At 47.9% G+C, this 27,860-nt stretch overlaps 1 protein-coding gene across 1 annotated transcript; it reads left to right on the top strand.

Moving 5' to 3' along the window:
* Positions 1-351: 351 nt before the first annotated feature.
* On the top strand, positions 352-27,252 carry POLD3 (DNA polymerase delta 3, accessory subunit). The gene is made up of 12 exons (XM_048495078.1): positions 352-536; positions 4,271-4,326; positions 5,443-5,545; positions 8,125-8,164; positions 11,947-12,079; positions 13,317-13,584; positions 14,729-14,810; positions 15,356-15,515; positions 17,133-17,236; positions 23,316-23,404; positions 24,451-24,529; positions 25,321-27,252. The coding sequence occupies exons 1-12, from the start codon at positions 477-479 to the stop codon at positions 25,518-25,520; spliced, it is 1,374 nt and encodes a 457-aa protein (XP_048351035.1). The 5' UTR covers positions 352-476; the 3' UTR covers positions 25,521-27,252.
* Positions 27,253-27,860: the final 608 nt, after the last annotated feature.

Below are 27,860 nucleotides of genomic sequence, written 5' to 3'. Positions count from 1 at the left end.
TAGTGAAAGGTCTTCACCACTAGGTGTCAGGAATAAAATAAAACCCCAGCGATGGTTTTGAGGCAGTGAATGACCGTGGAGGGGGAACAGAAGGCGGTTGAGTTGGCAACCTCCCGGTGGGGCTTCACCGCGAGGAGTACTCCTCCCGGTGAAGACCCGCCGGGAGGCTGGCAACCCAGTCGCCTCCTGATTCTCGACCGTAAAACCATCCCCCCAGTACCCAGAAGACGTGGGCGTGGCAAAAGCCCGACGCGCGAAGCCGGGGTTGGGTTTGTCTCAGTGGACTTGCCGTAGCGCGGGCGTGCTGGAGAGGCGCGCCGTTGCCGGGGAGACGGGGCGGGGCCAGGTCGGCGTGTCCCCGCTCGGCCGCCGTAGAGTCCTCGCGCGCTCGGCCTGCGGTTGCCATGGCGGCGGCGGCGGGCTTTTCGGGGCGCTGAGGCGAGCGGGGAAGAGGCGTCGTCGTCGTCGTGTTCGCCATGGAGGACGAGCTTTACCTGGAGAACATCGACGAGTTCGTCACGGACCAGAACCGAGTCGTGAGTGGCGGCTGCGGGGAGAGACGGGCCGGCGAGGCAGGCGAGAGCGCCTCTGCGCAAGTGCAGAGTGCAGGGGCGGTCGCCGAGAAGACTCCGGCACAAGGGCAGAGGCGCTGGGCGCTCTCTCTCTCTCTCTCTCTCTCTCTCGGCCTAGCCTACCCAACAGGGTTGTTGTTAGCGTGGAACGGTGGCTCAACGGAAGAGTCTCTGCTTGGCCACGCAGGAGGTCCCAGGTTCGATCCCCGGCACCCCCAGTTATAAAGGGACCAGGCAGCAGATGGCACGAAAGGCCTCAGTCTGAGACCTTGGAGAGCAGCTGCCAGTCGGAGTAGGCGATGCTGCCTTTGATGGATTCATTCGGGGTCTCACTTAGCAGAAGGCAGCTTCACCTGTGCTGCGCTCTGAGCAACGCGGAAGGAGAGCAGGCGACTGTTTATCACCGTTAATGATTACTACTTATTGAAAACGTTTCTTAGCTTGCCTCCCACCCGATGCGAACAACACACAAATGACAATTGATATAACTTTAAACACCATAACTTTAAACACCATGGCTTTAAAGCATAGGTGTCAAACTTGCGGCCCTCCAGATGGTATGGACTACAGCTCCCATTATCCCCTGCCAGCATCGTGCTGGCAGGGGGATGATAAAGAACTGCAGTCCATAGCACGTGGAGGGAGAACACAAAGACTGGCACCTATGCTAAAGAAAGCAGTGATGAAACTGTGGTTCTTATATCTCCAGATGTTATGGACTACAATTCCCATCGTAGCTAACCCGGCCAGCATGGAGCAATTGGGGTCTAAATGCTGGCAGGGCTGATGGGGTGTGAGTCCACTTAACATCTGGAGATGCCAGAGGATTAAAAAAAAAGTAAAAGGCATGCGTTAAATATAAACGGACATAAGTGTGAAGCTGCCTTGCCCTGACCCAGCCCTTTTCTCCCTTTACTCTGCAATGCGATTCTGGGCTTCATCGATAGGAGTCTCGTGTCTCGATCGAGGGATGTAATCGCACCTCTATTGATACAGCCCAGAATCGCATTGGCTTTCTTGGCCGCCGCATCACACTGCTGGAGACCCAACATGAGATGGATTGACTGCATAAAGGAAGCCATAAAGGAAGCCATGGAAGGGGGATATGATTGAAGTCTATAAAATTATGCATGGGGTAGAAAATGTTGACAGAGAAATGTTTCTCTCTTTCTCACAATACTAGAACCAGGGGGCATCCATTGAAAATGCTGGGGGGAAGAATTGGGACTAATAAAAGGAAACACTTCATCACACAACGTGGGATTGGTGTTTGGAATAGGCTGCCACAGGAGGTGGGGATGGCCACTAACCTGGATAGCTTTAAAAAGGGCTTGGACAGATTTATGGTGGAGAAGTTGATCTATGGCTACCAATCTGGATCCTCCTTGATCTGAGGTTGCAAATGCCTTAGCAGACCAGGTGCTCGGGAGCAGCAGCAGCAGCAGAAGGCCATTGCTTTCACCTCCTGCCTGTGAGCTCCCAAAGGCACCTGGTGGGCCACTGCGAGTAGCAGAGAGCTGGACTAGATGGACTCTGGTCTGATCCAGCTGGTTTGTTCTTATGTTCTTATGTTCATGGTCTTCAGTCTGCAAGAACTGAGTAAGGCTGTTCTTGGTCAGGTCACAGGGATACATTAAGTTAGAAATGACTTGACCGCACTTAACACTCACGCATAAGGTAGTGGCTGCCGTGACTCAATAGCCAAGGCTAGCCTGATCTTGTCGGATCTTGGAAACGAAGCAGGGTCTGCCCTGGTTCGTACTTGGATGGGAGACCACTAAGAAAGTCTAGGGTTGCTACAATGAGAGAGGCCATGCTGGACCACCTCTATCTGTCTCTTGCCTTGAAAACTCCTTGGGATAGTGTCAAGATCGAGAGATGTAATTGTACTTCTCTGTTCTACATTGGTTAGACCTCACCTAAAATATTGTGTACAGTTCTGGGCACCGCAATTCAAGAAGGATATTGATAAGCTGGAACGGGTCCAGGCACTGTGTAGCATCCCTTAGCTGTATCGGAACATTCCACAGTTTTTGAATCATCTTATTGAAGAGCAACACTCACCTGAGCATTAAAAGAATGTAGGCACAGAGAAGGACAGCATTAAGTACAGCTGCATCTAGTTCTGGGCACCACAATTCAAGAAGGACGTTGACAAGCTGGGACGGGCCCAGAGGAGAGCGACCAAAATGGTCAAAGATCTGGAATCCCTGCCCTTCGAGGAGAGACTTAGGGAGCTGGGAATGTTTAGCTTGGTGAAGAGAAGGTGAAGAGGTGACATGGTAGCCATGTTTACATATTTGAAAGGATGTCATGTCGAAGAAGGAGCAAGCTTGTTTTCTGTTGCCTCAGAGACTAGGACCAGGAGTGATGGGTTCAAGGTGAAGGAAAAGAGATTCCACCTAAACATCAGGAAAAACTTCCTGACTGTCAGGTCTGTTCGACAGTGGAATGCACTGCCTCTGAGGGTGGTGGAGTCTCCTCCTTTGGAGGTTTTTAAAGAGAGGTTCAATGGCCATCTGTCAGGAGTGCTTGGATTGTTCCTGCATGGCAGGGGGTTGGACTGGATGGCCCTTGGGGGAGGGGGGTGTCTCTTCCAACTATGATTCTATTGCCTACTCAGACTGGCAGCATCTTGCCAGGGTTTAAGGCAGATGTCTTTCACATCACCAATGATCCTTTGATGCTAGGGATTGAACGTGAGACCTTCTGTATGCCGGGCAGATAGTCCTGCGAGTAGCAGAGAGCTGGACTAGATGGACTCTGGTCTGATCCAGCTGGCTTGTTCTTATGTTCTTATGTCCTGTCACTGAGCTACAGCCTTTCCCCATGGTCTGTGTTGTCTATTCAGATCAACGGCGGCAGCTGCCTAAGTTCTGAGGCCTTCCACATCACCCACTGCCAGATCCTGAACCAGGTTGTGAGGCTGGCTCCCAAACTTATTAATTTTATTCTGCTTATAAGACTGCCCTTCCCCTTGCGGGTTCAGGGTGGCTTCCAGCATGGGACAAATAACATGTTGATACAATCTGAAATTATCGATATCAGCTGGTCCTGACAGCGTTAAAACACTGGTACGTTAAAACAATTCAGTTCGCTCTACAGAGCAGAAAAATAGAGGAGGAGAAAGGGGAAGAAGGAGGCGCCTGGATGGAAGACGGTTACTGCCTCAACCGTGGGCCTGCTGGAACTCTTCTGTCTTGCAGGCTCCGTCTTGCCCTGGCTCCAGCTTGGGGGAACTCTCTGTCAGCAGGCATCAGGGCCTTAAACGGTTCCACAGGGCCTGTAAGACAGAGATGCTCCAGCGTGCCTCTGGCTGAAGCCGTACGACTTAAGAGCAGGCACACTCTAATCTGGAGAACTGGGTTTGATTCCCCGCTCTGCCACTTGAGCCGTGGAGACTTATCTGATTAATCAGATTGGCTTGTGCACTCCAACACATGCCAGCTGGGTGACCTTGGGCTCTTTGGAGTTCTCTCAGCCCCATCCACCTTACAGAGTGTTTGTGGGGGCGGGGGAGGAGTTTGTAAGGCCCTTTGAGTCTCTTTGCAGGAGAGAAAAGGAAGATATAAATCGAAACTCTTCTTCTCTTAAATCTGAGTGCAGAGAATGCCGCTACTGAAAAGGAGAGCTATAGAGTTAATGGCAACAAAGTTAACGGTTTTGTCAGTGAATTCTGATGATCTTTTCTGTTGCAGGTGACATACAAATGGCTGAGCTACACCCTAGGGGTTCACGTCAACCAAGCCAAGCAGTAAGTATTGATACGTATCGAGCCCTATGTTTGGTAGTGGATGAAATTAGATCAGATGAGAGGTGGTCTTTGACCTCTGTTGAGAAATTTGTTCCACAGCAGCAAAGCTTTTCCAGGGGCTGGATACAAGCACTGAATTGCCCCTGTGTTGAGAAATGGCTGCTTGTATATTTCAGGGCACATTTCAGAGTGCTGGTCCTTTCCTTTAAGGCCCTACATTTATTTTATTTTTATTTTGCTCTTCGATTTCTACCATCCCCTTAGGGCTCAGGACAGCGAACAACATAACAGTATACATTAAAGCAGGATAAATACCAATACAATACACAAGAACAATAAAATAAGAAAACAGAGTTAAAGATGGCGACTAATACACATCAGACCTAGCTTTAGCCAATAGCAATAACAGCAGCGTCATATCAGTTCATTAACAATCAAGCTAAAACTACTCCCCAACCAGCCAATTTGCCAGTGAAGGGGAGCTCAACCACCTCCCTAGATTGCCGATTCCACTGTGGCGCAACTCTTAATGTAATTTTCTTCCCTAATATCGAGTTGGAACCTTTCTTCCCATAATCGTATACCCATTATTGCAAGACCTCACCTCCGCTGCCAACAGGAACAGCTCTCTATCCTCCTCTGGGTGACAGCCCTTCAAATACTTCAAGAGAGCTATCATGTCCCCCCTCAACCTCCTCTTCTCCAGGCTAAATATTCCCAAGTTCCTCGCAGCCTCTCCTCCCAGGGCTCGGTCTCCAGGCCCCTGGTCATCCTTGTCGCTCTGCTGTGCACCCGCTCCATTCTGCCCACCTCCTTTTTGTGAAGTGAAGCCTCCAGAATTGCCCCCAAGACTCCAGGCGATGCCTGACCAATTAGGTGTACAGCAGGACGACAACAACTTGCAGTCTGGGCGGTACACCTCTGTTGCTACACCCCAATATAGCATAAGCCTTTTTCGTTGCCGCATCCCACCTGCTGTTACTCCAATCCAAGATGCTTCAGCCTCTTCGTCTGAGCTAGCATTTTGTTTTAATCAGTTTGCAAGTGAACATAGAAGGAAAACGTGAAGGGTTTTTTAAGAATCAGCTCTGGGCTTGTTTTTTTTTTCCTGTCCAGGATGCTGTACGACTACGTGGAAAGAAAGCGGAAGGAGAATTCAGGAGCCCAGCTGCACGTCGTCTACTTAGTGGCAGGAAACCTTGTGCAGAACGGCCACGTGGTGAGTCCTCAGCTTCCTCTGCTGTCAGCGCAGACGCTTTGTGGCAATACTAGAACCAGGGGGCATCCATTGAAAATGCTGGGGGGAAGAATTAGGACTAATCAAAGGGAAACACTTCTTCGCGCCAGCGTGTGACTGGTGTTTAAGATATGCTGCCCCAGGAGGTGGGGATGGCCACTAACCTGGATAAGCTTTAAAAGGGGGGGCTTGGACAGATTTCATGGAGGAGAAGAATGCGATTTTATGGCTAAACTAATCTTGATCCTCTCTTGATCTCAGATTACGCAAAATGCCTTAGCAGACCAGGTGCTCGGGAGCAGCAGCAGCAACAGAAGGCCATTGCTTTCACCTCCTGCAGGTTTTGAATATACTTTATTGTTTTAAAAAAAAGAGAGAAGGGCATGCGACAAAGCACACCTGCACAAAAACAACAACAATAACAAACAGACAAAACAATGACAAACATAAATTTTTTCTCTATATCATGCTTCCCGCGGCTATATCTGTATAACAAGTTCTACATAATCCTAAACCGCATCTAAATCTCCAGAAGCTGTTATAAAAGAAAGAGGCAATATAATTGAGACTTCCCCTTCAGCCTACTTCATGTACTCTGTTCTATAATCTCCACTATTACACCTGACTGTTCTTGGATTCATTTAACAATTAAAGCAGCAAAGGGAAAAAGAAAAAGAAAAAAAAAAAAAGAGAGTTGTCTATAATAAGTATTTTTATATTAATACATATCTATTACTCTATACTATGTACTCTATACATACTATTACTCTATACATACTATTCCTCTATACATACTATTCTCCCTATTACTCTATAAATATTGTTTCTTAATCATTTTCTATTCTATATAACCCTTACACCTAATATGAAGAACAAAAAGGTTTAGTCTGATGTAACTTAATATGTCTTAGTATTCAATTGGGAATATTAGGACATTCGATCTTTTCTCTTGATAGAAAATCCAAACACTTCTTCACGCAACGTGTGACTGGTGTTTGGAATATGCTGCCCCAGGAGGTGGGGATGGCCACTAACCTGGATAGCTTTAAAAGGGGCTTGAACAGATTTATGGAGGAGAAGTCGATCTCTGGCTACCAATCTTGATCCTCCTTGATCTCAGATTGCAAATGCCTTAGCAGACCAGGTGCTCGGGAGCAGCAGCAGCAACAGAAGGCCATTGCTTTCACCTCCTGCAGGTGAGCTCCCAAAGGCACCTGGTGGGCCACTGCGAGTATCAGAGAGCTGGACTAGATGGACTCTGGTCTGATCCAGCTGGCTTGTTCTTATGTGGCCTGGTGGCGATGACGTGTAACATTTAGGGAAAGTAACCGGGCAGGGTAAACTGACGTTTGTTCTGAGTGCCATCAAGAACATGAAAACATGGAGTATGGTTGGTGTTGTCAGAATATCTGAGCCTTATAAATACCTTGCCAAGCAAACTGAGCAGTTGGGACTGCGCTCTGGAGAGAGAACAGCTTGGTGGTCAGCCATCTTTGCAGGCGACCAACACGTTTGCTTTGTTGGGATAAGTGCTCCTGGTAGTTGGAGATTATCTCTTTGCTCATAAGTAGTTAGGCAGAGACGTACGGGTGGCTAGGAACACAACCCAGAAATACGCTTACACCGTGTCGCGCATGCGGTGTAGCGTGATGAATCCCCAATGTGCGCGGCAAGCTTACAAAAAAAAAAAATTCGAGGTCAGTTATAGTTTCCTAGTCTAATAAAAAGAGTATTTATTAGTGAACTCCATTCTGGATAGAAAGGTAGGTAGATAGAGTCACTATGCTATCTTAATCTAGCTGGATGGAGATGGATGCGAGGAGCATCCATCCTCTCTCTAGGCATGGTAGGAAGAAGTGTGAGAAGGGGTCGAGGAAGAAGCCGGAAGGAAGGAAGTCCCTGAGAGTATCAGTCTAACATCAAAGGGATAGAACCAGCATGATAGAGTAAAGGTGTCAAATCCCTAGGTCCCTATCTAGCCACTAGCTCTCTAGTAAAACCCCCTCTGTAGGTTGAGGCAGGAAACAGCGTAACAAAGTCCTTCACTTCCAACATGCTTGAAATGCTTGGCGTTATGAGCATTTCATAGAATCCTAGGCCCCTTCCGCACACGCAAAATAATGCGTTTTCAAACCACTTTCACAACTGTTTGCAAGTGGATTTTGCTATTCCGCACAGCTTCAAAGAGCACTGAAAGCAGTTTGAAAGTGAATTATTCTGCATGTGCGGAAGGAGCCCTAGAGTTGGAAGAGACCCTAAGGGCCCTCAAGTCCAACCCCCTGCGATGCAGGAACACATTATGTTCCAGCCATGCCAAAGGGGGTGATGGGAATTGTAGTCCATGAACATCTGAAGCACCAGAGTTGAACACCCCTGCTGTAGAGCAAATGGCCAGGTTTTTACGCACAGTCATAAACCATCTTAATTTTACTTTCTACTTTGTCTTTTAATTTTTGTCTTTTATTTTAAATCTTTGTATTATGCCATTAAAGGTTATCTGTAATCAAGATTGAAGCATGGTATACTGGCTCATTATGGTGTTAAATGTTTTCTCTTTGCAGCTGCACAAGGTCGCAGTAGTGAGAGAAGATCAGCTAGAAGGTAGGTTCGTGAAGAGTGGGATGTCTAAGAACCAAAGTGTAGTTCTGCCGGCATCTTGGGAATATGACAGCTGGCATTCAGACACCCCTGTAGTGGTCTCCTTACGAGGCTGAGGGGCAGCGGTGCCAAACTCTCATCTTTGAGGGGCAGCGGTGCCAAACTCTCATGCTTTGAGGGCAGCGATTGCCAAACTCTCGTTGGCTCCGGTAGAGGCCCTGCCGGTGGACAATTCGTCTTTACAGGCTGGCTTTGGCGAAACTCCTCGGCTAAAGGTCCCGCCCAGAACGGGCGGCTGTGGTGGGAGGTGTTCCACCAGGCGAGTTGTGGCCAGAGCCGTAAAAGGCCCTGGCACTCCACGCTTGGCGAGGCCAGGAGCAGCTTTCACGGGTTCTGGCCCGGCCTGCGGGTACACTCTCCCACCAACCGTCAATGCTCACGTGGGACCTTGGCGAAGTCGCGTAAAACCTGTAAGACCAGTTGTTCCTGAAACTTGGCCGGGCCTTTGGAAAGGACCACGCATGAAGTGTGCCCCTTTTTAGCTCTTAACATCTGAGTCCTTCCATCTAATGGGACTCGCCATTCCCTCCCTCTTGGGGAGGATTTAAAATTAGGGTTTCTTGGACGCCTCTTATTATCTTACTGCTGTTTTTTTTAAAGGTTTCCTTAACTAGTATATCTTATTTTGTATGTCGAGATTTGTGTTTGTACGCGCCAAGAGCCTAGAAGTGGGATGGGGCGGTATAAAAGTTTAAATAATAAATAAAAATAATAAAATAAATCTTGAAAAGGCTGGAGGGAGAAATGCAGAACGCAGCATTTAATGCTCCCATTAATCTGGGATACCGAGTATAGTTACGTTATCACAGGGAGGGCAAAAGAAGCAGAAAATAGCAAGGTTGCAACAGGATACTCCAAGAGTTAAAGCACACAGAATACATTTCCGTCCCAGGTTGTGTATAGCAGGAGTGGCAGCTTTGTCCTGTTGTGCACGCACTCTTTTTCTTATTAAAATGTTATTCTAAAATTCGGATTCTTGAAGGAGCTCCACCCAAAATATAGTGCAAGGATGCAGTTGGCTGGTAGGGAAAGATCTCTGCCCGGCATAAGCATAAGCATTTTTATTGTCATTGTGCACGCAGGACGAAATTTACAGCAGCATTCCTCGATGCACACAATTCCAGACGCATACCCCACCCTCACTTTCCCCTTCCTCCACCCATCCCTACACAGCCCCAAACACATCAACACGAAGCCGCGGAGTTCAGCATAGCCACAGCTCTAGAGTGGAAGCTGTCTCTAAGCCTCTGTGTCCTAGTTTTGATAGACCTGTATCGTCTGCCGGATGGTAACAGTTCAAAAAGAGAGTATGCTGGATGAGACGGGTCTCTCAGAATATGTTGGGCTTTTTTTAGGCTTCGGGAATTATAGAGTTCTTCCAAGGAGGGGAGAGGGCAGCCGATAATCCTCTGTGCAGTAGCGATCACCCTTTGGAGCACCTTCCTATCTGCCACTGTGCAACTGGAGAACCATACACAGATGCAGTAGGTTCAGACACTCTCTATAGTACAGCGGTAAGAGGACACCAGGAGTTTTCCATTCAGTTGTTGTTTCCTTAAATGTATAGCAGGAGTGTATAGCAGGAGTGGCAGCTTTGTCCTGTTGTGCACGCACTCTTTTTCTTATTAAAATGTTATTCTAAAATTCGGATTCTTGAAGGAGCTCCACCCAAAATGTAGTGCAAGGATGCAATTGGCTGGTAGGGAAAGATCTCTGTCCGGCGTGGATGATCTTGGGCCAGTTACTTTCCTTCGGCGTAATCTACCTACCTTGTTGGGTCGTTGCTGAGCATAAGATGCCTCTGCAAACTTCTCAGAAGCCTGGGAGATACCTCTTCAGGCTAGGTGGGGAAGGGACTTCTGGGAGCTACCTGGATCTTGCAGAACCTGATTTGCTTTGTTTTCTCATCTTCTTTAAATGTATATCCCGCTGCATTCAAAAAGCCCAGGAAGGTTAACATCGAAACTCTTTAATAAGGGAGAATATTCAGTTAGCCTAAAATTCACAAGCTGTTTGCTGGTCATCGACATTTCTGAATTCTTAGCTCATTCTACACCTGGAAAAGAGGGCTGCCCCATCTTAATTTCTTCTCCCTCCCCAAAATTGTTCCTGTGTCTCCGATCCGTTTAGTACCTTCCCTCCTTATATCCTTCTTCTTTACTGGGATTAATGATGCCCCATTCCCTCCCACCTATTCCCCTCCCTTGAGGGAGCCAACTCCCTTTCCCCACTGATCTACAAAAAAGGTTGCTCTGCTTTAATGAGTTCCTTATTGATCTCCCTGCCGTTAAAGACTCCTGCGTTCCTCACTGATTGCTCAGTGACCGAGTCAAGGAGAGTTGCGTGGTCAAGACGATTTTGTCCTGCGTATTTTGAAAATATGGACCTACGTGAATATTTTTGTGCATTGTATTTGGAGGGTTTTCCCCCTCCCGGAAGAAACGTCTTTGGTGGCCCATCAGGCTCCCAGGTGCCGGGGGGGGGGGGGGGGGCTGCCGTTGAGTACTAACCGTCCCCAAAATTAGCTGCTGTCAAGAACAACCTGTCCCTGAGTGAAATCAGCAGCGCCCCCCCTAGTGTGTTGTGGGTTTTCTGGGTTGTATGGCCATGTTCCCGTAGCATTTTCTCCTGACATTTCTCCTGACATTTTGTTTTTTTTATTTATTTATAATTTTTTATTGTATAGAATATTATTATATTTGTTACATTCAATATATTTGTTCCAACTATACATTTTTCCTTTTTCACCCCTTCCCCCCTCTCTTCCATCGATTATTTCAAGCAAGCAGCAGAAGGTTCATTCTTCTTATTCTCTTGTTCCATAGTTCTTCGTTAAATCTGGCTTCTTCCATCCATTTTTCATACAATGTCCATAGCTTCATAATATCTTCTAGTTTCTCTTGCCATAGTGTATTTTTTGCCAGTCTTTCAAAAATCTCTAACTGAATTTGTTCCCAAATATATTCCAACCATTTTGAGACTGTCCATTTCTTGTTATCTTTCCAGCCCAACGCCAACACTGCGTGTGCTGCTCTAATCATTATTTTATACATTGGTTCCAAATTTCTGTTCACTCTTATATCATCTATTATCCCCACAACTAATAAATCATTGTTTACATCAATTTTTACTTTTACTAACTGTTCTACATATTTCAAAGTATTCTCCTAAAACTTTTTTACCACTTTCCATTCTATCCACATATGAGTATAATATGCTCCTTTTTCTCCACAGTGCCAACATTTTGGGCTTAGTCCTTTGATCATGTAGGCTAGTTGTATTGGGGTTCTGTACCATTTAAGTAACACCTTTCTTTCCAATTCCGCATATTTTTCAATGTTTATCTTAGTCATACTATCCATAATTCTTTCTATTTTTTCTTCTTCTAAAAAATTTTCTCTCTCCCATTTTTGCTTCAACGTTCTTAACATAAATTCTTTATCCTCTACTTTATCCTCTACCAGTGTATACTTATACACTGATCCTATAATTTTCCCTTTTAATATTTCATGGAGCCTTAGCCTCCTGACATTTTGTCTGCATCTGTGGCTGGCATCTTCTGAGGATCCTCTGAAGATGCCAGCCGCAGATTCAGGCGAAACGCCAGGAGAAAAATGCGATAGGAACACGGCCATACAACCCGGAAAACCCACAACAGGCTAGTAACTCCGGCCGTGGGAGCCTTCGACAACACACAGCCCTCAACCTGTTTGTTTCCTCTTCAGCTATGAAGGCGAAGCTGTCCACTGTGGCCAGCGTGCACGTCTACAGCATCCAGAAAGCCATGCTGAAGGACAGCGGCCCGCTGTATAACACGGACTATGACATCATCAAGGCGAACCTACAGAACTGCAGCAAGTGAGTTCCCTCTGGGTGACCCCTCTGCTGGGGACCTGGGCGGGGGGATTGCTCTCTGGTTTGCTGCTGCTGTAGGCTGTGGTCATACTGAATGCGGCCAGAGCCCCATGGAAGTCGACGTTTTCTCCTCAGACTGGCAGTGGCTCTCCAACGGCGAGGAGGTTAAGAGCTTGTGTATCTAAACTGGAGGAACCGGGTTTGATTCCCAGCTCTGCTGTCTGAGCTGTGGAGGCTTCTCTGGGGAATTCAGATTAGCCTGTGCACTCCCACACATGCCAGCTGGGTGACCTTGGGCTAGCCACAGCTTCTCGGAGCTCTCTCAGCCCCACCCACCTCACAGGGTGTTTGTTGTGAGGGGGGGAAGGGCAAGGAGATTGTCAGCTCCTTTGAGTCTCCTCCAGGAGAGAAAGGGGGGATATAAATCCAAACTCTTCTTCTTCTTCTTCTTTTTCTTTTAACTGGAGATGCCAGGGATCAAACCTGGGACCTTCTGCATGTCGGGCAGCTTCTCTGCCACTGATCCACGGCCACTCCCCCCATCTCTACCCTCTACTGTAGTCCTAGAGAGCCAACGTGGTACAGTGGTTAAGAGCAGGTGCACTCTAACCTGAACCCTTCGGGGGAGGGCGGTATACATATGCAATAAATAATAATAATAATAACCTGGAGAACTGGGTTTGATTCCTTGCTCTGCCGCTTGAGCTGTGGAGGCTCATCTGGAGAACCGGATTAGCTTGTGCACTCCAACACACGCCAGCTGGGCTAGTCACAGTTCTTTGGAGCTCTCTCAGCCCCACCCACCTCACAGGGTGTTTGTTGTGAGGGGGGAAGGGCAAGGAGATTGTCAGCCCCTCTGAGTCTCCTTACAGGAGAGAAAGGAGGGATATAAATCCAAACTCTTCTTCCTCTAAATTGGTTTGGACCCATCTTGTTTTCCCCCCTCTCACTGCAATTCTGTTGTGCTGAATTTCGTCAACTATTTCTTCTGTAACCTCCTTTTGCTCCCTGTAGGAATTTTTTTTAATATCGTGTCAATCTCATGCACTATCCTTAAGCAGTATTTCCTTCGTGATTCTTTTCATTTAATGGACATGGCTGCTCTCACTTCCTTCTTGTGCTGCAAGACCAGTGCAGTGGCCATTCAGACCAGCAGCTGCTGGGTTCCTTTTGCGTGCAAACCTTCCTTGGTCTTGAGTTCAAAATCCTTTCTTCAGCTTTTGTTCTGTCCTTCCTCCAGGTTCAGTGCTATTCACTGCGCCGCTGCAGTTGCCCGGATAGCAGCCGAAACGTCTCAGGCCGAGACTCCTGCGCAGGTGGATTCCCAGCCAGCACGTGCCACGCATGCCAGCAAAGCGCCTGTGGCCAATGGCCACGCCCCGAGCACTGCCTCGAAACCTACCTCGCAGCAGGCCAAGGGTATTATGGGAATGTTTGCCACGAAGTCCGTTGCCAAATCCCAGGAAGCGCACAAGGAAGCCAAAACGGAGCCTAAAGAAACCCCCAGTGTAAGTGACGAGACCTGGGAGCAGCAGTGGCGTAGGAGGTTAAGAGCTCGTGTATCTAAACTGGAGGAACCGGGTTTGATTCCCCGCTCTACCGCCTGAGCTGTGGAGGCTTCTCTGGGGAATTCAGATTAGCCTGTGCACTCCCACACATGCCAGCTGGGTGACCTTGGGCTAGTCACAGCTTCTCGGAGCTCTCTCAGCCCCACCCACCTCACAGGGTGTTTGTTGTGAGGGGGGAAGGGCAAGGAGATTGTAAGCCCCTTTGAGTCTCCTGCAGGAGAGAAAGGGGGGATATAAATCCAAACTCTTCCTCTTCTTCTTCCTCTTCTTCCTCTTCTTCCTCCTCCTCCTCCTCCTCTTCTTCCTCCTCTTCTTCCTCCTCTTCTTCCTCTTCTTCCTCTTCTTCCTCTTCCTTCTCTTCTTCCTCTTCCTTCTCTTCTTCTTCCTCTTCCTCTTCTTCTTCCTCTTCTTCTTCCTCTTCTTCCTCTTCCTCCTCCTCTTCTTCTTCCTCTTCTTCTTCCTCTTCTCCTTCTCCTCCTCCTCCTCCTCCTCCTCTTCTTCTTCTTCTTCTTCTTCTTCTCCTCCTCCTCCTCCTCCTCCTCCGCCTCCTCCTCCTCCTCCTTTTCCTCCGTCTTGAACCCTTCTGGATCAGCCCCGTGATCTGGCATCCTGTCTCCTACTGTCTCCAGCCAGTTCCTCTGGAAATCCAACAACAATTATAAGGCGTAGAGGCTGAGTGCGAGGCCTTCCCCTGCTGCTCCCTCCCGGCACTGGGGTTCAGAGGTTTGCTTATTCTAAATGTGGAGGTTCCTTTCGGTCACCCATTAACTCCTTTGGATTGTATTATTAGACGCCTTCTTCCGGCGATGTCGCCTTCCTTGGTCACGTGAAAGGGGGCAAGAGTGGTGAAATAACAACATATCTAGACTGTTGCACCAATCCTCTTAGTTTACAGAAGAGTTTGCAGAGAATTGGGGCCTTGGCTTCACACTGCATCTGCGTAACGAACAGTTTCCTGACATTGACAGACGGAAGCCTTCATTGGAATAAATTACAATATTAAAAAAAGGGAATGTTTATCTATTAACTGAACCCATTAAAATACATTAAAAGTTTCCCGACATGCTTTCTTAATTATTTCCAGGCCGCAGCTGCAAGCAGCAAGCCAGTCGCCAAAGGAAATGTGCTGAACAACTTCTTTGAAAAAGCTGCCATGAATAAGGACGGTAAGCTGCTTCCTTTATTGTCTTCTCTGTCTCAAAGGCTCAAGGCAGGCTTTAGCAATTCAAGTTAAGTCCTCCTCTCCAAAGGGCTTCTAGTTCATATTGAAGCATCTGTATTTGGGAGTGAGTTTTGCCGAATTCAGTGATACTTTTTACAACATCCTGGCTACAGCATTCTGTACAAGTGTGAGAGCCAGCATTGTGTCATGGTTAAGAGCAGGTGCACTCTAATCTGGAGAACCAGGTTTGATTCCCTGCTCTGCCACTTGAGCTGTGGAGGCTTATCTGATGAACCAGATTAGCTTGTGCACTCGAACACAGGCCAGCTGGGTGACCTTGGGCTAGTCCCAGTTCTTCAGAGCTCTCTCAGCCCCACCCACCTCACAGGGTGTTTGTTGCGAGCGGGGAAGGGAAAGGAGCTGGTAAGCCCCTTTGAGTCTCCTCGCAGGAGAAAGTGGATATAAATCCAAACTCTTCTTCTATCCCTTTAATACAGCTTTCTCTTTAAAAGAAAGAAACAAAAAAACAGACTCTTGTTTCATGTGCAGGCAAAACCAACGCTAAACCTGAAGAGCCGAAGGAAGAAAAAGCAGGAGCCAAGCCTCCCGTTTCTGCGGCGGAACCCAAATCTCCTCCTGAGTCAGCCGGGCCTAAGAAACCAGGCAGGAAAGCCGAGGCTACCAAAGTCCAGCAGAAGGACAAGAAAAGGTACCAGCAGTCACAAGAGAATGCACAGTGCGGCCACAGTAGTGTGTAGTCCAGTGTTTCCCAACCTTTTCGAGGCCAGGGTACCCTTGACCTCACTCTTCCTATCTCACGGTACCCCTGCCGCCACCCTCCACCTTCCCCTCCCATTGCCCCTGCTTGCCACACCCCTCACCTTCCCCTCCCAGGGTGAAGGGAAGCACTGGGGGTGGGGGTGGCTGCTGACCTTGTGGCAGGCCCTGCCCCATGGGCCAGCTCCATGTCCTTGCTGGCGCTGGTGGGAGACACCACAAAAATGAGGGGGGGGGGGGCGGTAGTGTTGCCGCGGTACCCCTGGGACATGCTCACGGCACCCCAGGGTACCAGGGAACCCTGGTTGAGAATGGCTGGTGTAGTCTTTTCATCAATACTCTCAAAAATAGTTTAATCAAAACTATCCCATATCCAGCTGAGCTGGGAACAGCGGGGTTTAAGTGTAACAAATGGATACATCAATTGAAAAGTGCATCTGCTTATCATCGCTGCCAGGAAGGGATAAGAGTTTAATTGAAGCAAATTTTAAAAAGGTCATTTATGTGAACGTTTTCAAGATCTCGTTTATAGAATCCTAGAGTTGGGAAAGAGCCCCAAGGGCCATCAAGTCCAACTCCCTGCAGCAGGAACACACAATCGAAGCACTCCTGACAGATGGCCATCCAGCCTCTCTGCAAAAACTTCCATAGAAGGAGACTCCGAGGAAGTTCATTCCCCTGTCCAACAGCCCTGACTGTCAGGAAGTTTCTCCTGATGTTTAGGTCTTTTCCTGCACCTTGAACCCCTTACTCCTGGTCCTGGTCTCTGGAGCAGCAGAAAACAAGCTTGCTCCCTCTTTGACATGACATCCCTTCAAATATCTAAGCATGGCTGTCATGTTCCCCCTTAACCTTCTCTTCACCAAACTAAACATCCCCAGCTCCCTAAGTCTCTTGTCATAGGGCACGGACTCCAGACTTTTGACCATTTTGGTTGCCTTCCTCTGGACCTGTTTCAGCTTGTCAGTGTCCTTGAATTGCGGAGCCCACAATATTCCCGGTGAGGCCCAACCAATGCAGAATAGAAGAAGAAGAAGAGTTTGGATTTATATCCCCCCTTTCTCTCCTGTAAGGAGACTCAAAGGGGTTTACAATCTCCTTGCCCTTCCCCCCTCGCAACAAACACCCTGTGAGGTGGGTGGGGCTGTGAGAGCTCCGAGAAGCTGTGACTCGCCCAAGGTCACCCAGCTGGCTTCATGTGTGGGAGTGCACAGGCTAATCTGAATTCCCCAGATAAGCCTCCACAGCTCAGGCGGCAGAGCGGAGAATCAAACCCGGTTCCTCCAGATTAGATACACGAGCTCTTAATCTCCTCCGCCACTGCTGCTCCTCTGCTGCTACCCAGAGAGGTACAGTTACATCCCTCGATCTATTCTAGACACTACACTCCTATTGATACAACTCAGCATCGCATTGGCTTTCTTGGCCGCCGCATCACACTGCTGACATACTGTGCAGGTTATCTCCAATATGAACTTCCTGACAAATACCTTCCCCCATCCCGGGTCCCCCAAGTATATTCAAGTCGACATGTCTCATTTATTTGCAGAGCAAAGAGGGCAGAGATGTCAGACGAAGAGGAGGAGGACCAAGGCCTGAAGAAGAAGAGGCGTCGGGTTAAGCGCCCTCCTTCTGAGAGCAGTGAAGATGAGGGTAAGAGGCTGAAAGGGGATGCGGCTACTACCTTGAGCGGACACCTTAGTATTTTTTCCTCTGCAACTGTTTGTGGGGAATCAAACCTGGTTCTCCAGATCAGAACCCACCTGCTCTTAACCACTACATCAGTGGTGGCGAACCTATGGCACTCCAGATGTTCATGGACTACCATTCCCATCAGCCCCTGCCAGCATGGGAAATTGGCAGGGGCTGATGGGAATTGTAGTCCAAGAACATCTGGAATGCCAAAGGTTCGCCACCACTGCGACTACACCGTGGTGGCTGTACCGCCGACCAGCATGGCTACTCCCTGAAACGTTTCTCACAGTTGCGTGGGTTGGGATGGAAACCAGATTCTCCGCAAAGCTTTGCAGTTGGCACCTTTGGTGACTGTAGGCATCTCTTTTTTAAAAAAATAATTTTTATTGTATCATTTGAATATTCCATTTTATATTGATGCTTTTCTTCATTTGTTTTCAAATACATTTTCCTTTCCCCCCTCCCCCTGTATTTTCTTCATAGATTTATCAAACAGCAGTAAGTTCATTCTTTGTAATCTCTTCTCCCATATCTCCTCATTGACTCCAGCTTCTTTCATCCAGTCCGCATATATTGTCCATATCTTCAAAATTTCGCTCTGTTTATCTTGCCACAGTTTATTTTTTGTTATTATTGTTATGGAAGTTTTTACCCATTGAAAACTCCAGACCAAGTTGGCTAATAGCAAGCTAGGTTTATTAACATGTCTGCAGACATGGAGAGATCAATACCGTGGTATCAACTCTCTCTGAAGTCTGCATTGCAATACAGCTCATTTTAAGACATTTCTGAACAGACCCTCCTGACCACTTCTGGCCAATCTTGGCCGGCTGTCCATGCAGGGCTCACAATCTTGACTTGGTGCAAATCAGCATATTCCCAATATATATCTTTTTAAAGAATACATTCAGCGTTAAAAGCATACATTCAGCATCATCTGACTTGGTTACGTATGGGGCTACTTATAGTTTCTGTCCAGTAAGCATAATCAGCAAAAAGCCTAACCAGTTGGATGAACCATCTTCACATGCTTCAAACCCCTAGGTCAGTGTTCAATGTTGCCCTTTCACTCATGAGCAAGTATCCGCTGGTTCTTGCAAAATAGCAAACGCCGCGGTTCCAGTAGCACCCAGACACTGATTTCCTGAGAGCAACCACAAAATGTATTTTTAACTATGAATATATCTCAACTGTGATCTTGCAACAAGCATATCTTTATAATTTTTATATCATTATTTCGAAAATGTCCAGTGTCCCTTGTTCCCAAATATATTCCAACCATTTCTGGATTGTCCATTTTTTTCTTTTCTTTCCAGCCTAAAGCTATTGTTGCATGTGCTGCTTTGATCATTATTTTATACATGTAGCTATATTTTTTATCTACCCTTCTCTCCTCCATTACACCCATGAACATTAAATCATTATTTATCCCAATATTAATCTTCACCAGTTTCTCGATATATAACATTACGGTTGTCCAAAATTTTTTCACTTCGATGCATTCCGTCCACATATGGCTATAATATGCCTCCTGGTCTCCGCAGTGCCAGCATTTAGGACTAAGTCCTTTAATCATATATGCTAGTTGTTTTGGTGTTCTATACCATTTCAATATCACTTTTCTTTCCAACTCCATATATTTCTCAATCTTTATGTTTTTCCAACTACTGTAGGCATCTCGAGATGCGTATTTGTGTGCGATTCTTGCATCCCGCCGTCTCTCTCACTGCGTGCATTTCCAGGGCTCACTTATTAAGAAGACTAGAGTCGCACGCTGTTTGGGGGCTTGGAAGCAGGCCATCGGTTGATCTGAGCTCTACTTAACCTGCCAAAGGGTCACTCGGCTTTGTGCCTGGCCCAGACATAATCCCCAGTACTGACCTAATCAGCCGGGCTTTTTCACGTCCGTGGTGTGTGTTGCGTTATGTCTGCAGCTCAAGCATAAAGCAGAGCTGCAGGCCACCCAAGGAAGGGCAGCCGGGCAGATATTCTGCCTCCGCCTGCAGGGTTTCCGTCATTCTTGTTAAACAAGAAGAGGAGAAGAAGAAGAGTTTGGATTTATATCCCCCGTTTCTCTCATGTGGCGTAGGAGGTTAAGAGCACCTTAGGAGGAGCAACAGTGGCGTAGGAGGTTAAGAGCTCGTGTGTCTAATCTGGAGGAACCGGGTTTGATTCCCAGCTCTGCCGCCTGAGTTGTGGAGGCTTCTCTGGGGAATTCAGATTAGCCTGTGTACTCCCACACACGCCAGCTGGGTGACCTTGGGCTAGTCACAGCTTCTCAGAGCTCTCTCAGCCCCACCTACCTCACAGGGTGTTTGTTGTGAGGGGGGAAGGGCAAGGAGATTGTCAGCCCCTTTGAGTCTCCTGCAGGAGAGAAAGGGGGGATATGAATCCAAACTCTTCCTCCTCCTCCTCTTCTTCTTCTTCTTCTTCCTCTTCCTCTTCTTCTTCATGTAAGGAGACTCAAAGAGACTTATAAGCGCCTTTCCCTTCCGCTCCCCACAACAGACACCTTGTGAGGTATGTGGGGTTGAGAGAATTCTGAGAGAACTGTGACTAGCCCAGTCACCCAGCAGGAATGTAAAAGTGCAGAAACACATCTGGTTCACCAGATAAGTCTCTGCCACTCAGGTGGAGGAGTGGGGAATCAAACCTGGTTCTCCAGATTAGAATCCACCTGTTCTTAACCACGACACCATGTTGGTTTATAGGTTTATAGTGAGCCAAGTGGGGCACAATCGTAAGCTACAGTACTGCAGTCGAAGCTCTGCTCATGACCTGAGTTCAATCCTGAGGGAAGTCCGCTTCAGGCAGCCGGCTCAAGGTTGACTCAGCCACCCATCATTCTGAGGTCGGTAAAATGAGCACAATTGAGTTCCTTGCGAACTCTTGAGTGCATGCCCTCAGGACGTTGGAGACCTGTGAGTTTTCAATTTCCCCCGTACGTTTAGAGCACAGGTGTCAAATTCGCGGCCCTCCAGATGTTGTGGACTACCTTTCCCATAATCCCCTGGCAGCATGATGCTGGCAGGGGATTATGGGAAAGGTAGTCCATAACATCTGGAGGGCCGCGAATTTGACACCTATGGTTTAGAGCTTCATCTCTTGCCACTTCAATATGATTCAGTTCTTCCAACACCCTTCGTGAAAACACTGCCTTTGGCACGAGTAATTACAGCAAATATTCAAGAGCGAATATAGACACAAAGAATTAATTGAGATTCTCTGCCATCTCCCCATCTGCCTTTACCAATCCTTTTACATTTTTCTCTCTTTCTCACAATACTAGAGCCAGGGGGCATCCATTGAAAATGCTGGTGGGAAAGAGTTAGGACTAACAAAAGGAAACACTTCTTCACGCAACATGTGATTGGTGTTTGGAATATGCTGCCACAGGAGGTGGTGATGGCCACTCACCTGGACAGCTTTCAAAGGGGCTTGGACAGATTGATGGAGGAGAAGTTGATCTATGGCTACCAATCTGGATCCTCCTTGATCTGAGGTTGCAAATGCCTTAGCAGACCAGGTGCTCGGGAGCAGCAGCAGCAGCAGAAGGCCATTGCTTTCACCTCCTGCAAGTGAGCTCCCAAAGGCACCTGGTGGGCCACTGCGAGTAGCAGAGTGTTGGACTAGGTCAGGGGTAGGGAACCTGCGGCTCTCCAGATGTTCAGGAACTACAATTCCCATCAGCCCCTACCAGCATGGCCAATTGGCAATGCTGACAGAGGCTGATGGGAATTGTAGTTCCTGAACATCTGGAGAGCCGCAGGTTCCCTACCCCTGGACTAGGTGGACTCTGGTCTGATCCAGCTGGCTCTTTCTTATGTTCTTATTCCACAGTCATGTAAAGGCCCAACTGCTCCTGTGGTTTCCTGCTGTGCATATATTTAAAAGAATCTTTATTGTTTGGGCTGATGTTTTTAGCAGCCTGCTCTTCAAATTCTCTTTTCGCTTGCCTAATCACTAATTATACTTTCTTCTGCCAAATTCTGCCCCCCCCCCCTCCGCAAACACCCTGTGAGGTAGGTGGAGCTGCGAGAGCTCCAACTGTGACTAGCCCAAGGTCACTCAGCTGGCATATGTTGGAGTACACAAACTAATCTGGTTCACCAGACAAGCCTCCACAGCGCAAGTGGCAGAGTGGGGATTCAAACCTGGTTCTCCAGGTTAAAGTGCACCTGCTGTTAACCATGACACCAAGAGGTTGGGACAGTGGGTTAGTTTCTCCTTTGGTTGCTTGCCAAGGAACATTCACGTGACCGTGGCTTTCTGTTGAAGTTCAAAAGGTTTCTCTGTCACTTCAGCTAGGCAAGGTGAGAGAGATGGGGGGTCCCTTGCACCCCTACCTAAGGGAGAGCTGAAACCGGCCACAGGATTTCTTGGTGTTTAAAGTGCCACAAGATTTCTGTTGATTTTTGCTTCAACCACATAACAGCTGCTGCTGCTGTTCTACCTTGTGATCACATGTGACTTGTACGCTTTGTGGAACCACCATCAATTCACACATTTAATAAAATAAGACCTTATGCCGGGGGCTGTGAAACTCAACATCTCATAAGAACATAAGAACTAGCCTGCTGGATCAGACCAGAGTCCATCTAGTGCAGCACTCTGCTACTCGCAGTGGCCCACCAGGTGCCTTTGGGAGCTCACGTGCAGGATGTGAAAGCAATGGCCTTCTGCTGCTGCTCCTGCTGCTCCCGAGCACCTGGTTTGCTAAGGCATTTGCAATCTGACATCAAGGAGGATCAAGATTGGGAGCCATAGATCGACTTCTCCATAAATCTGTCCAAGCCTTTTTTGAAGCTATCCAGGTTAGTGGCCATCACCACCTCCTGTGGCAGCATATTCCAAACACCAATCGCACGTTGCGTGAAGAAGTGTTTCCTTTTATTAGTCCTAATTCTTCCCCCCAGCATTTTCAATGGATGCCCCCTGGTTCTAGTATTGTGAGAAACAGAGAAAAATTATATCTGTCGACATTTTCTACCCCATGCATCATTTTATAGACTTCAATCAGACGCCTCCTCTCCAAACTAAAGAGTCCCAAACGCTGAAGCCTCTCCTCATAAGGAAGGTGCTCCAGTCCTTCAATCATCCTCGTTGCCCTTCTCTGCACTTTTTCTCGGAGTCGATTTGTCTGTTAACACATCTCCTCGTGGTCTAAGGTGGCTTACAACAATAATTTAAAAATGTATTGTCAAAGGCTTTCACAGCCAGAATCACTAGGGGGTTGTGAGTTTTCCGGGTTGTGCGGCCATGTTCCAGTACTGGAACACAGCCACGCAACCTGGAAAGGCCACAACACCCTAATGATTAAAAGCATTTCCAGTCTAAAACCCAAAACAAAATCGCAAACTCCAAATCAGGAAGCGGGATGGGAGAACCCAACCACCCACCCCTTCAAACTGGTATCCTTCTCCCACTTCTTTATATTCCAGTGGCACTCGGAGCCCTCTCTGTGGGCACACGCACACAGAGTTCGTCATGTGGGGGTGGAAAATCACCCCCCCACACACACCCCCACACACCCCACTGAGCACGACGTGTGCACACCGCGGTGAGCAGGGAGGACTCGGCTGGCGGGCCTGGTGCCTGTGCTCCGGGTGGCTGCTGCCCGAGGGGGGGGGGGCACAGAGGAGGCAGAGATGCTAGAGAGGCACAGAGTGGTGTGCATGGGACTTGCTGGAGGCTAGAGCAGGCTGGCCCCTGCTCGAACGGGTGGGGCGGAGGAAGAGGGAGCCAACCATTTTTTTTCCTAAACTAAAACCTCAGCATTCAGGTTAAATTGCCGGGTTGGCACTTTGCAATAAATAAATTGGGTTTGAGTTGCAATTTGGGCACTCGGTCTCGAAAAGGTTCGCCATCACTGGTATATTCCATAGGACCAAGGAGCTACATTCTTGAAGACGGGATTGACTCAAACCAAGTTCAGAGTATCTTTTTACATGCCTTTCATCAGCAAAGACTTGGGAAGAAAGGCGAGGTGCAATTGCAGTATATAGATAAAGAAAATTGTACTGCTTTCCTCATGCAGATGTTCCTGCATCATCCGTAACCCCTGAAGCAAAAGAACTTTCTCCTGAGCCAGTCCTGAAGGCGCAAACGGACCTTGTATCCATGGAGGTAAATGTTTGTTTGTGGAGCTCTCTTGATGTCTATTCCAAACAGCCAACTGTGAGACCAGAAATTCCCCGTTTGTGCTAAGCTATGGCTTAATGGCCCGTTATGCTCCTGTCTATCACAGTAACACCATTATCAAATTTGCCGATGACACAACGGTGGCGGGGCTCATCTCTGGAGGGGATGAGTCTGCCTATCGGAGTGAGGTGGACCGACTGCTCTCATGGTGCAGGGAAAATAACCTGGGTCTTAATACTAACAAGACAGAGGAGCTTATAGTGGACTATAGAAGGAATAGCTCAGAAATTCAGCCCTTGACTAAAATAGGAAGTCGAGTAGAGCGGGTGGAGAGTTTTAAATTTCTGGGTGTTATGATTAAAGAGGACTTGACCTGGGTACGTTACAAACTGCCGTGGTGGTTAAAAGGCCCAGCAAAGGAACACTGTACTATCTGGAAAGGACTTTTAAGGAAACAACAACAGAAGAGCTGGACCGGAAACTCACGGTGTCCTTTTACGCTGTGCTATAGAGTGTCTTAACCTGCTGCATCTGTGTATGTGGTTCTCCAGTTGCACGCACTGGCAGATAGGAAGGCTCCAAAGGCGGTGATCACTACTGCACAGAGGATTGTCGGCTCGCCCTCTCCCCTCCTTGGAAGAGAACTTTCTATAATTCCCGAAGCCTAAAGAAAGCCCAAAATATTCTGAGAGACCTGTCTCATCCAGCACTCTCTTTTTGAACTGTCACCATCCGGCAGACGATACAGGTCTATCAAAACGAGGACAAAGAGGCTTAGAGAGCTTAGCTTCTACTCCTAAGAGCTGTGGCGATGCTGAACCTCAACTGACTTCGACCGCTGATGTGTTTGGGGCTGTGTAGGGATGGGTAGAGGAAGGGAAAGTGAGGATGGGGTATGAGTCTGAAATTGTGTGCATCGAGGAATGCTGCTGTAAATTTCGTTGTGCGTGCACAATGACAATAAAAATGCTTATGCATAGAACGCCCACCTCGGGGCTCTTTGCTACTCAGTATTCTTTGTTGTCTTTCAGGCTTCCGCAGGAGGGAAGAAGCGGAAACGGAAGCGGGTGCTAAAGTCCAAAACCTTTGTCGACGAGGAAGGCTGTATAGGTAAGCCGTAGGGCATCAACTTGGTTAAAGCCATGTGGTTCTTTACCCTTCACGAGCTTCAGTTAGTTAACAGATTCAGCTGGCACACATTTGCATGTGAGTAAAATCAAAGCATTGCAAGAGAGGGCTTATATTTTCCAGACGCCGCATGTGCATATTTAAAACTATGCTACCAGAGTAATTGCGGGCACCATTTTTTAGTCTGTCAGCAGGATAATAGGCAAATCTAGCTATCAATCAGGGAAACGTTGCCTTAGTAAGCAGCCATTCTTGCGGAAGAAGACGCAAAGCTTTTGAGACATGGCAAGAGGTTTGCAGCCCTGTTACGAACGAAGGCGGCCTGACAGATACAACAGTGCATATTTTATCTTCAGATGACCCTAATTTCAATGGTGAAAGATTACTTCAGAGGGCAGCTATGGTTTGCCATAGAACAGCTAGATTGGAGTCCAGTAGCATCCTTAGAGACGAACCAGATTGTAATTCTCCAAAGTTCATGCCCCAAAAAATCAAAAGGTGGGGTGGAAGGTGGAACTGGAAGAAGAAGGAGATAGTAAGCCCCTTTGAGTCTCCTACAGAAGAGAAAGGGAGGATATAAATCCAAACACCTCCTCGTCCTCTTCTTCCTCTTCCTCTTCCTCTTCCTCTTCCTCTTCCTCTTCCTCTTCTTCTTCTTCTTCTTCTTCTTCTTCTTCTTCTTCTTCTTCTTCTTCTTCTTCTTCTTCTTCTTCTTCTTCTTCTTCTTCTTCTTCTTCTTCTTCTTCTTCTTCTTCTTCTTCTTGCATTTCCAGTCACAGAAAAAGTGTACGAGAGCGAGTCCTGCACAGACAGCGAAGAGGACTTCCGGCCCAAGCCCCCCGCGGCCCACAAGCCCCCTGCCGGGACCGTGAAGAGAGAGCCCAGAGAGGAGAAGAAAGGCGCAAGGAAGGGGGCGGCTGCAGGCAAGGCCAGCAAGCAAGCGTCAATCACAGGCTTTTTCCAGAAGAAATAAGGCAGCGCCAGAACCAATCGCCGCCTTTTGTGACGCAGGGATTTCCACAGGAGCAGCGGCTGGAACTTTAACCACCCGTGGAAAGCAAACTGCGCAGAGAGCAGCACTGGAGGCGACAGGAGGGTTTCGGTTTTGAATACGTAACCTTACGTGACGGCCGTTTACACTTTTTGTTAACAGCCAGCCTTTGAGCTCCCCCCCCCCCCAACCCCTCGGCTGGCTCCAAAACTCTCTTCCCTTTAGCTCGTCACTACCAACTCTTCCCCCCACCCCCCTCTTCTTTTGCATCTGGGAATGGTTCTTCCTGGTCAACTTTGCTTTGGAGGCAGTTTTGCAGGTACTTCTGGGGCGGAGCTTCTCCCGGGGGGAGACCCAAGATTCAGATCTGCCGAGCGGAGTAAAGGGGGATCCACACACCAGCCGCAGAAATTCTGAATGGCGCTTCGCCGTAGGATCGCCTTCTTCACGACCTCTTTAGGAGGGGGGATTTTCAGGTCTCCTTGAGAGCTGAAAGACCCAAATCACCATCGGGAGTCACAATTTCACAGTAAAACCTGCCTCCTTTAAAAGAAGTTGTGTGTTTATGTGTGCGTAGGTGCAGTTGGGAGAGGCGGCCGATCAGTTTTGCCTTAATTTCTGCCGATTTCAATTGTAATGGGGGTTTACATTAGTGTCTATTCTAGCATCTGTGGGGGTCAGTCAATGCCAAACACAGCCGACGGAACCCAGTATATCTTAGGGGTTTTTTTTTACCCCTAGCGTTGTGAACGCTGCAGGGAAGGTACCAGCTTTATAAGCCACGTTCAAAGTATTATGGACTCCCAAACCGACAGAGTCTGCATCTGCTGTGATGTGGGCCCAAAGATCACCTGTCTGTAAGGAGGAAGATCCTTTCGTCCCAAAACAGCCATCCTCTTCTGAGGGTTGGTGCTGCGACAAGCCAGGTGGTTCCTCCACCACTACGATAAATTTGGTGGAGATCAGAAAGCACACCTGTTCTCTTGTCCGCGGCATCAGAAGGCAGGCGAGCTTAGCTCAAGCTCCCCCTGCTCCCCTGCTGAATCTCGTGTCCCCCGAGGTCGGAATGGGACGGTCAGGACTGCCCAGTAGTGTTCAAGAGGTTAGCATCGACCCACTGGAGATGACCCACAACCTTTCGGTCCCGGGTGAATTGCTACAAGACAGAAGGGAAGAAAGGGCTGCCTTTGTGTTCAAATTCCAGCAGTGCAGAAATACACGTTTTTGTTCCGAGGTGTGGGACTGCCAGTATTGCTTCTCCAGTCGATTGGAGTCTGCCTACAACAGTTCTTTTTAAAATATATATATATACTTTTTATTCAATACAGCAGTTCCAGAGGCTGCCCAGAACAAATGGTTTGGCCTTTGGACTCTGAGCCCCCCCGCCCCGCCCCCCATGTAATGAACAGCCCCACGGGAGATGTGATTTGGCATCAACTGCAGAGTTCAACATAACCACTGAGAAAGACTTTGTTTCCTCATGACAGTGTTGTTTGGGGGGTTTTATTTATTCACCTCTGTTTTGTTTTTATGAATAAGGAATACGAGCCGGAGGCTGGGAATCCTTGACTTGCCTTTTTCTAAGTATTCTGCCTTTCTGATCATTAAAATTAACACTTCCATTTTTTTCCTCCTTTTATGTGTTCAGATTTTTGTCCGGGGGGTGGGGGCGCAAAAAAGAAACATTAAATAAAAAGACAATATTCTCTTTTGAGTACTCTTTTTATTTTCTCCCTGGTCTTCCTGGAGAGCTGCTGTCCCTAATTTATTTAATTGTACTTTGATTGTGTGTTCCTGCATGGCAGGGGGTTGGACTTGATGGCCCTTGCAGTCTCTTCCAACTCTATGGTTCTGTGACTCTAAAATATTTCAGGTGGTGTCTGGGAGGTTGCAGACGCTTCCACCCTACCAGCCCCCTTCCCCAGAGCTGGAACAGCGGGAATCAATCCCCACTTCTCCAGCATTTGAAATGCCCCCTTTAGCATTCATGTGGGTTAGTAAGGAGGTCAGGAACATTACATATGCTCTACCCTTGGGTGGAAGCAGTAGAACTGGGCACAGCCATGCAGAAGGAGTGGCAAGGCATGGTAAGAGATGGCATCCCTTTCTGTGTTGCCACAGAACTCTGTTAACGGGGTGGCACAAGCTGTGAAGGACGTGAAGAGCCGTGCTTTTTAGCAGACTGGACTATCAAGCGAAAGTAGCCAACCATTAAGAGAGAGGGAGCTAGGAAGGACTTCAAGGTTCATCCAGTTCAATGCAGAAATGTACACCTACTTTCCCCTCCCAACCCCACAGCAACCCCTGAAAAAGGCAAAACAT

This window comes from Sphaerodactylus townsendi, linkage group LG04, assembly GCF_021028975.2.
Source record: "Sphaerodactylus townsendi isolate TG3544 linkage group LG04, MPM_Stown_v2.3, whole genome shotgun sequence".
NCBI classification, from domain to species: domain Eukaryota; kingdom Metazoa; phylum Chordata; class Lepidosauria; order Squamata; family Sphaerodactylidae; genus Sphaerodactylus; species Sphaerodactylus townsendi.
Note: the sequence above shows the minus strand (reverse complement) of the source record. Positions and strands in the feature narration are given on the sequence as shown.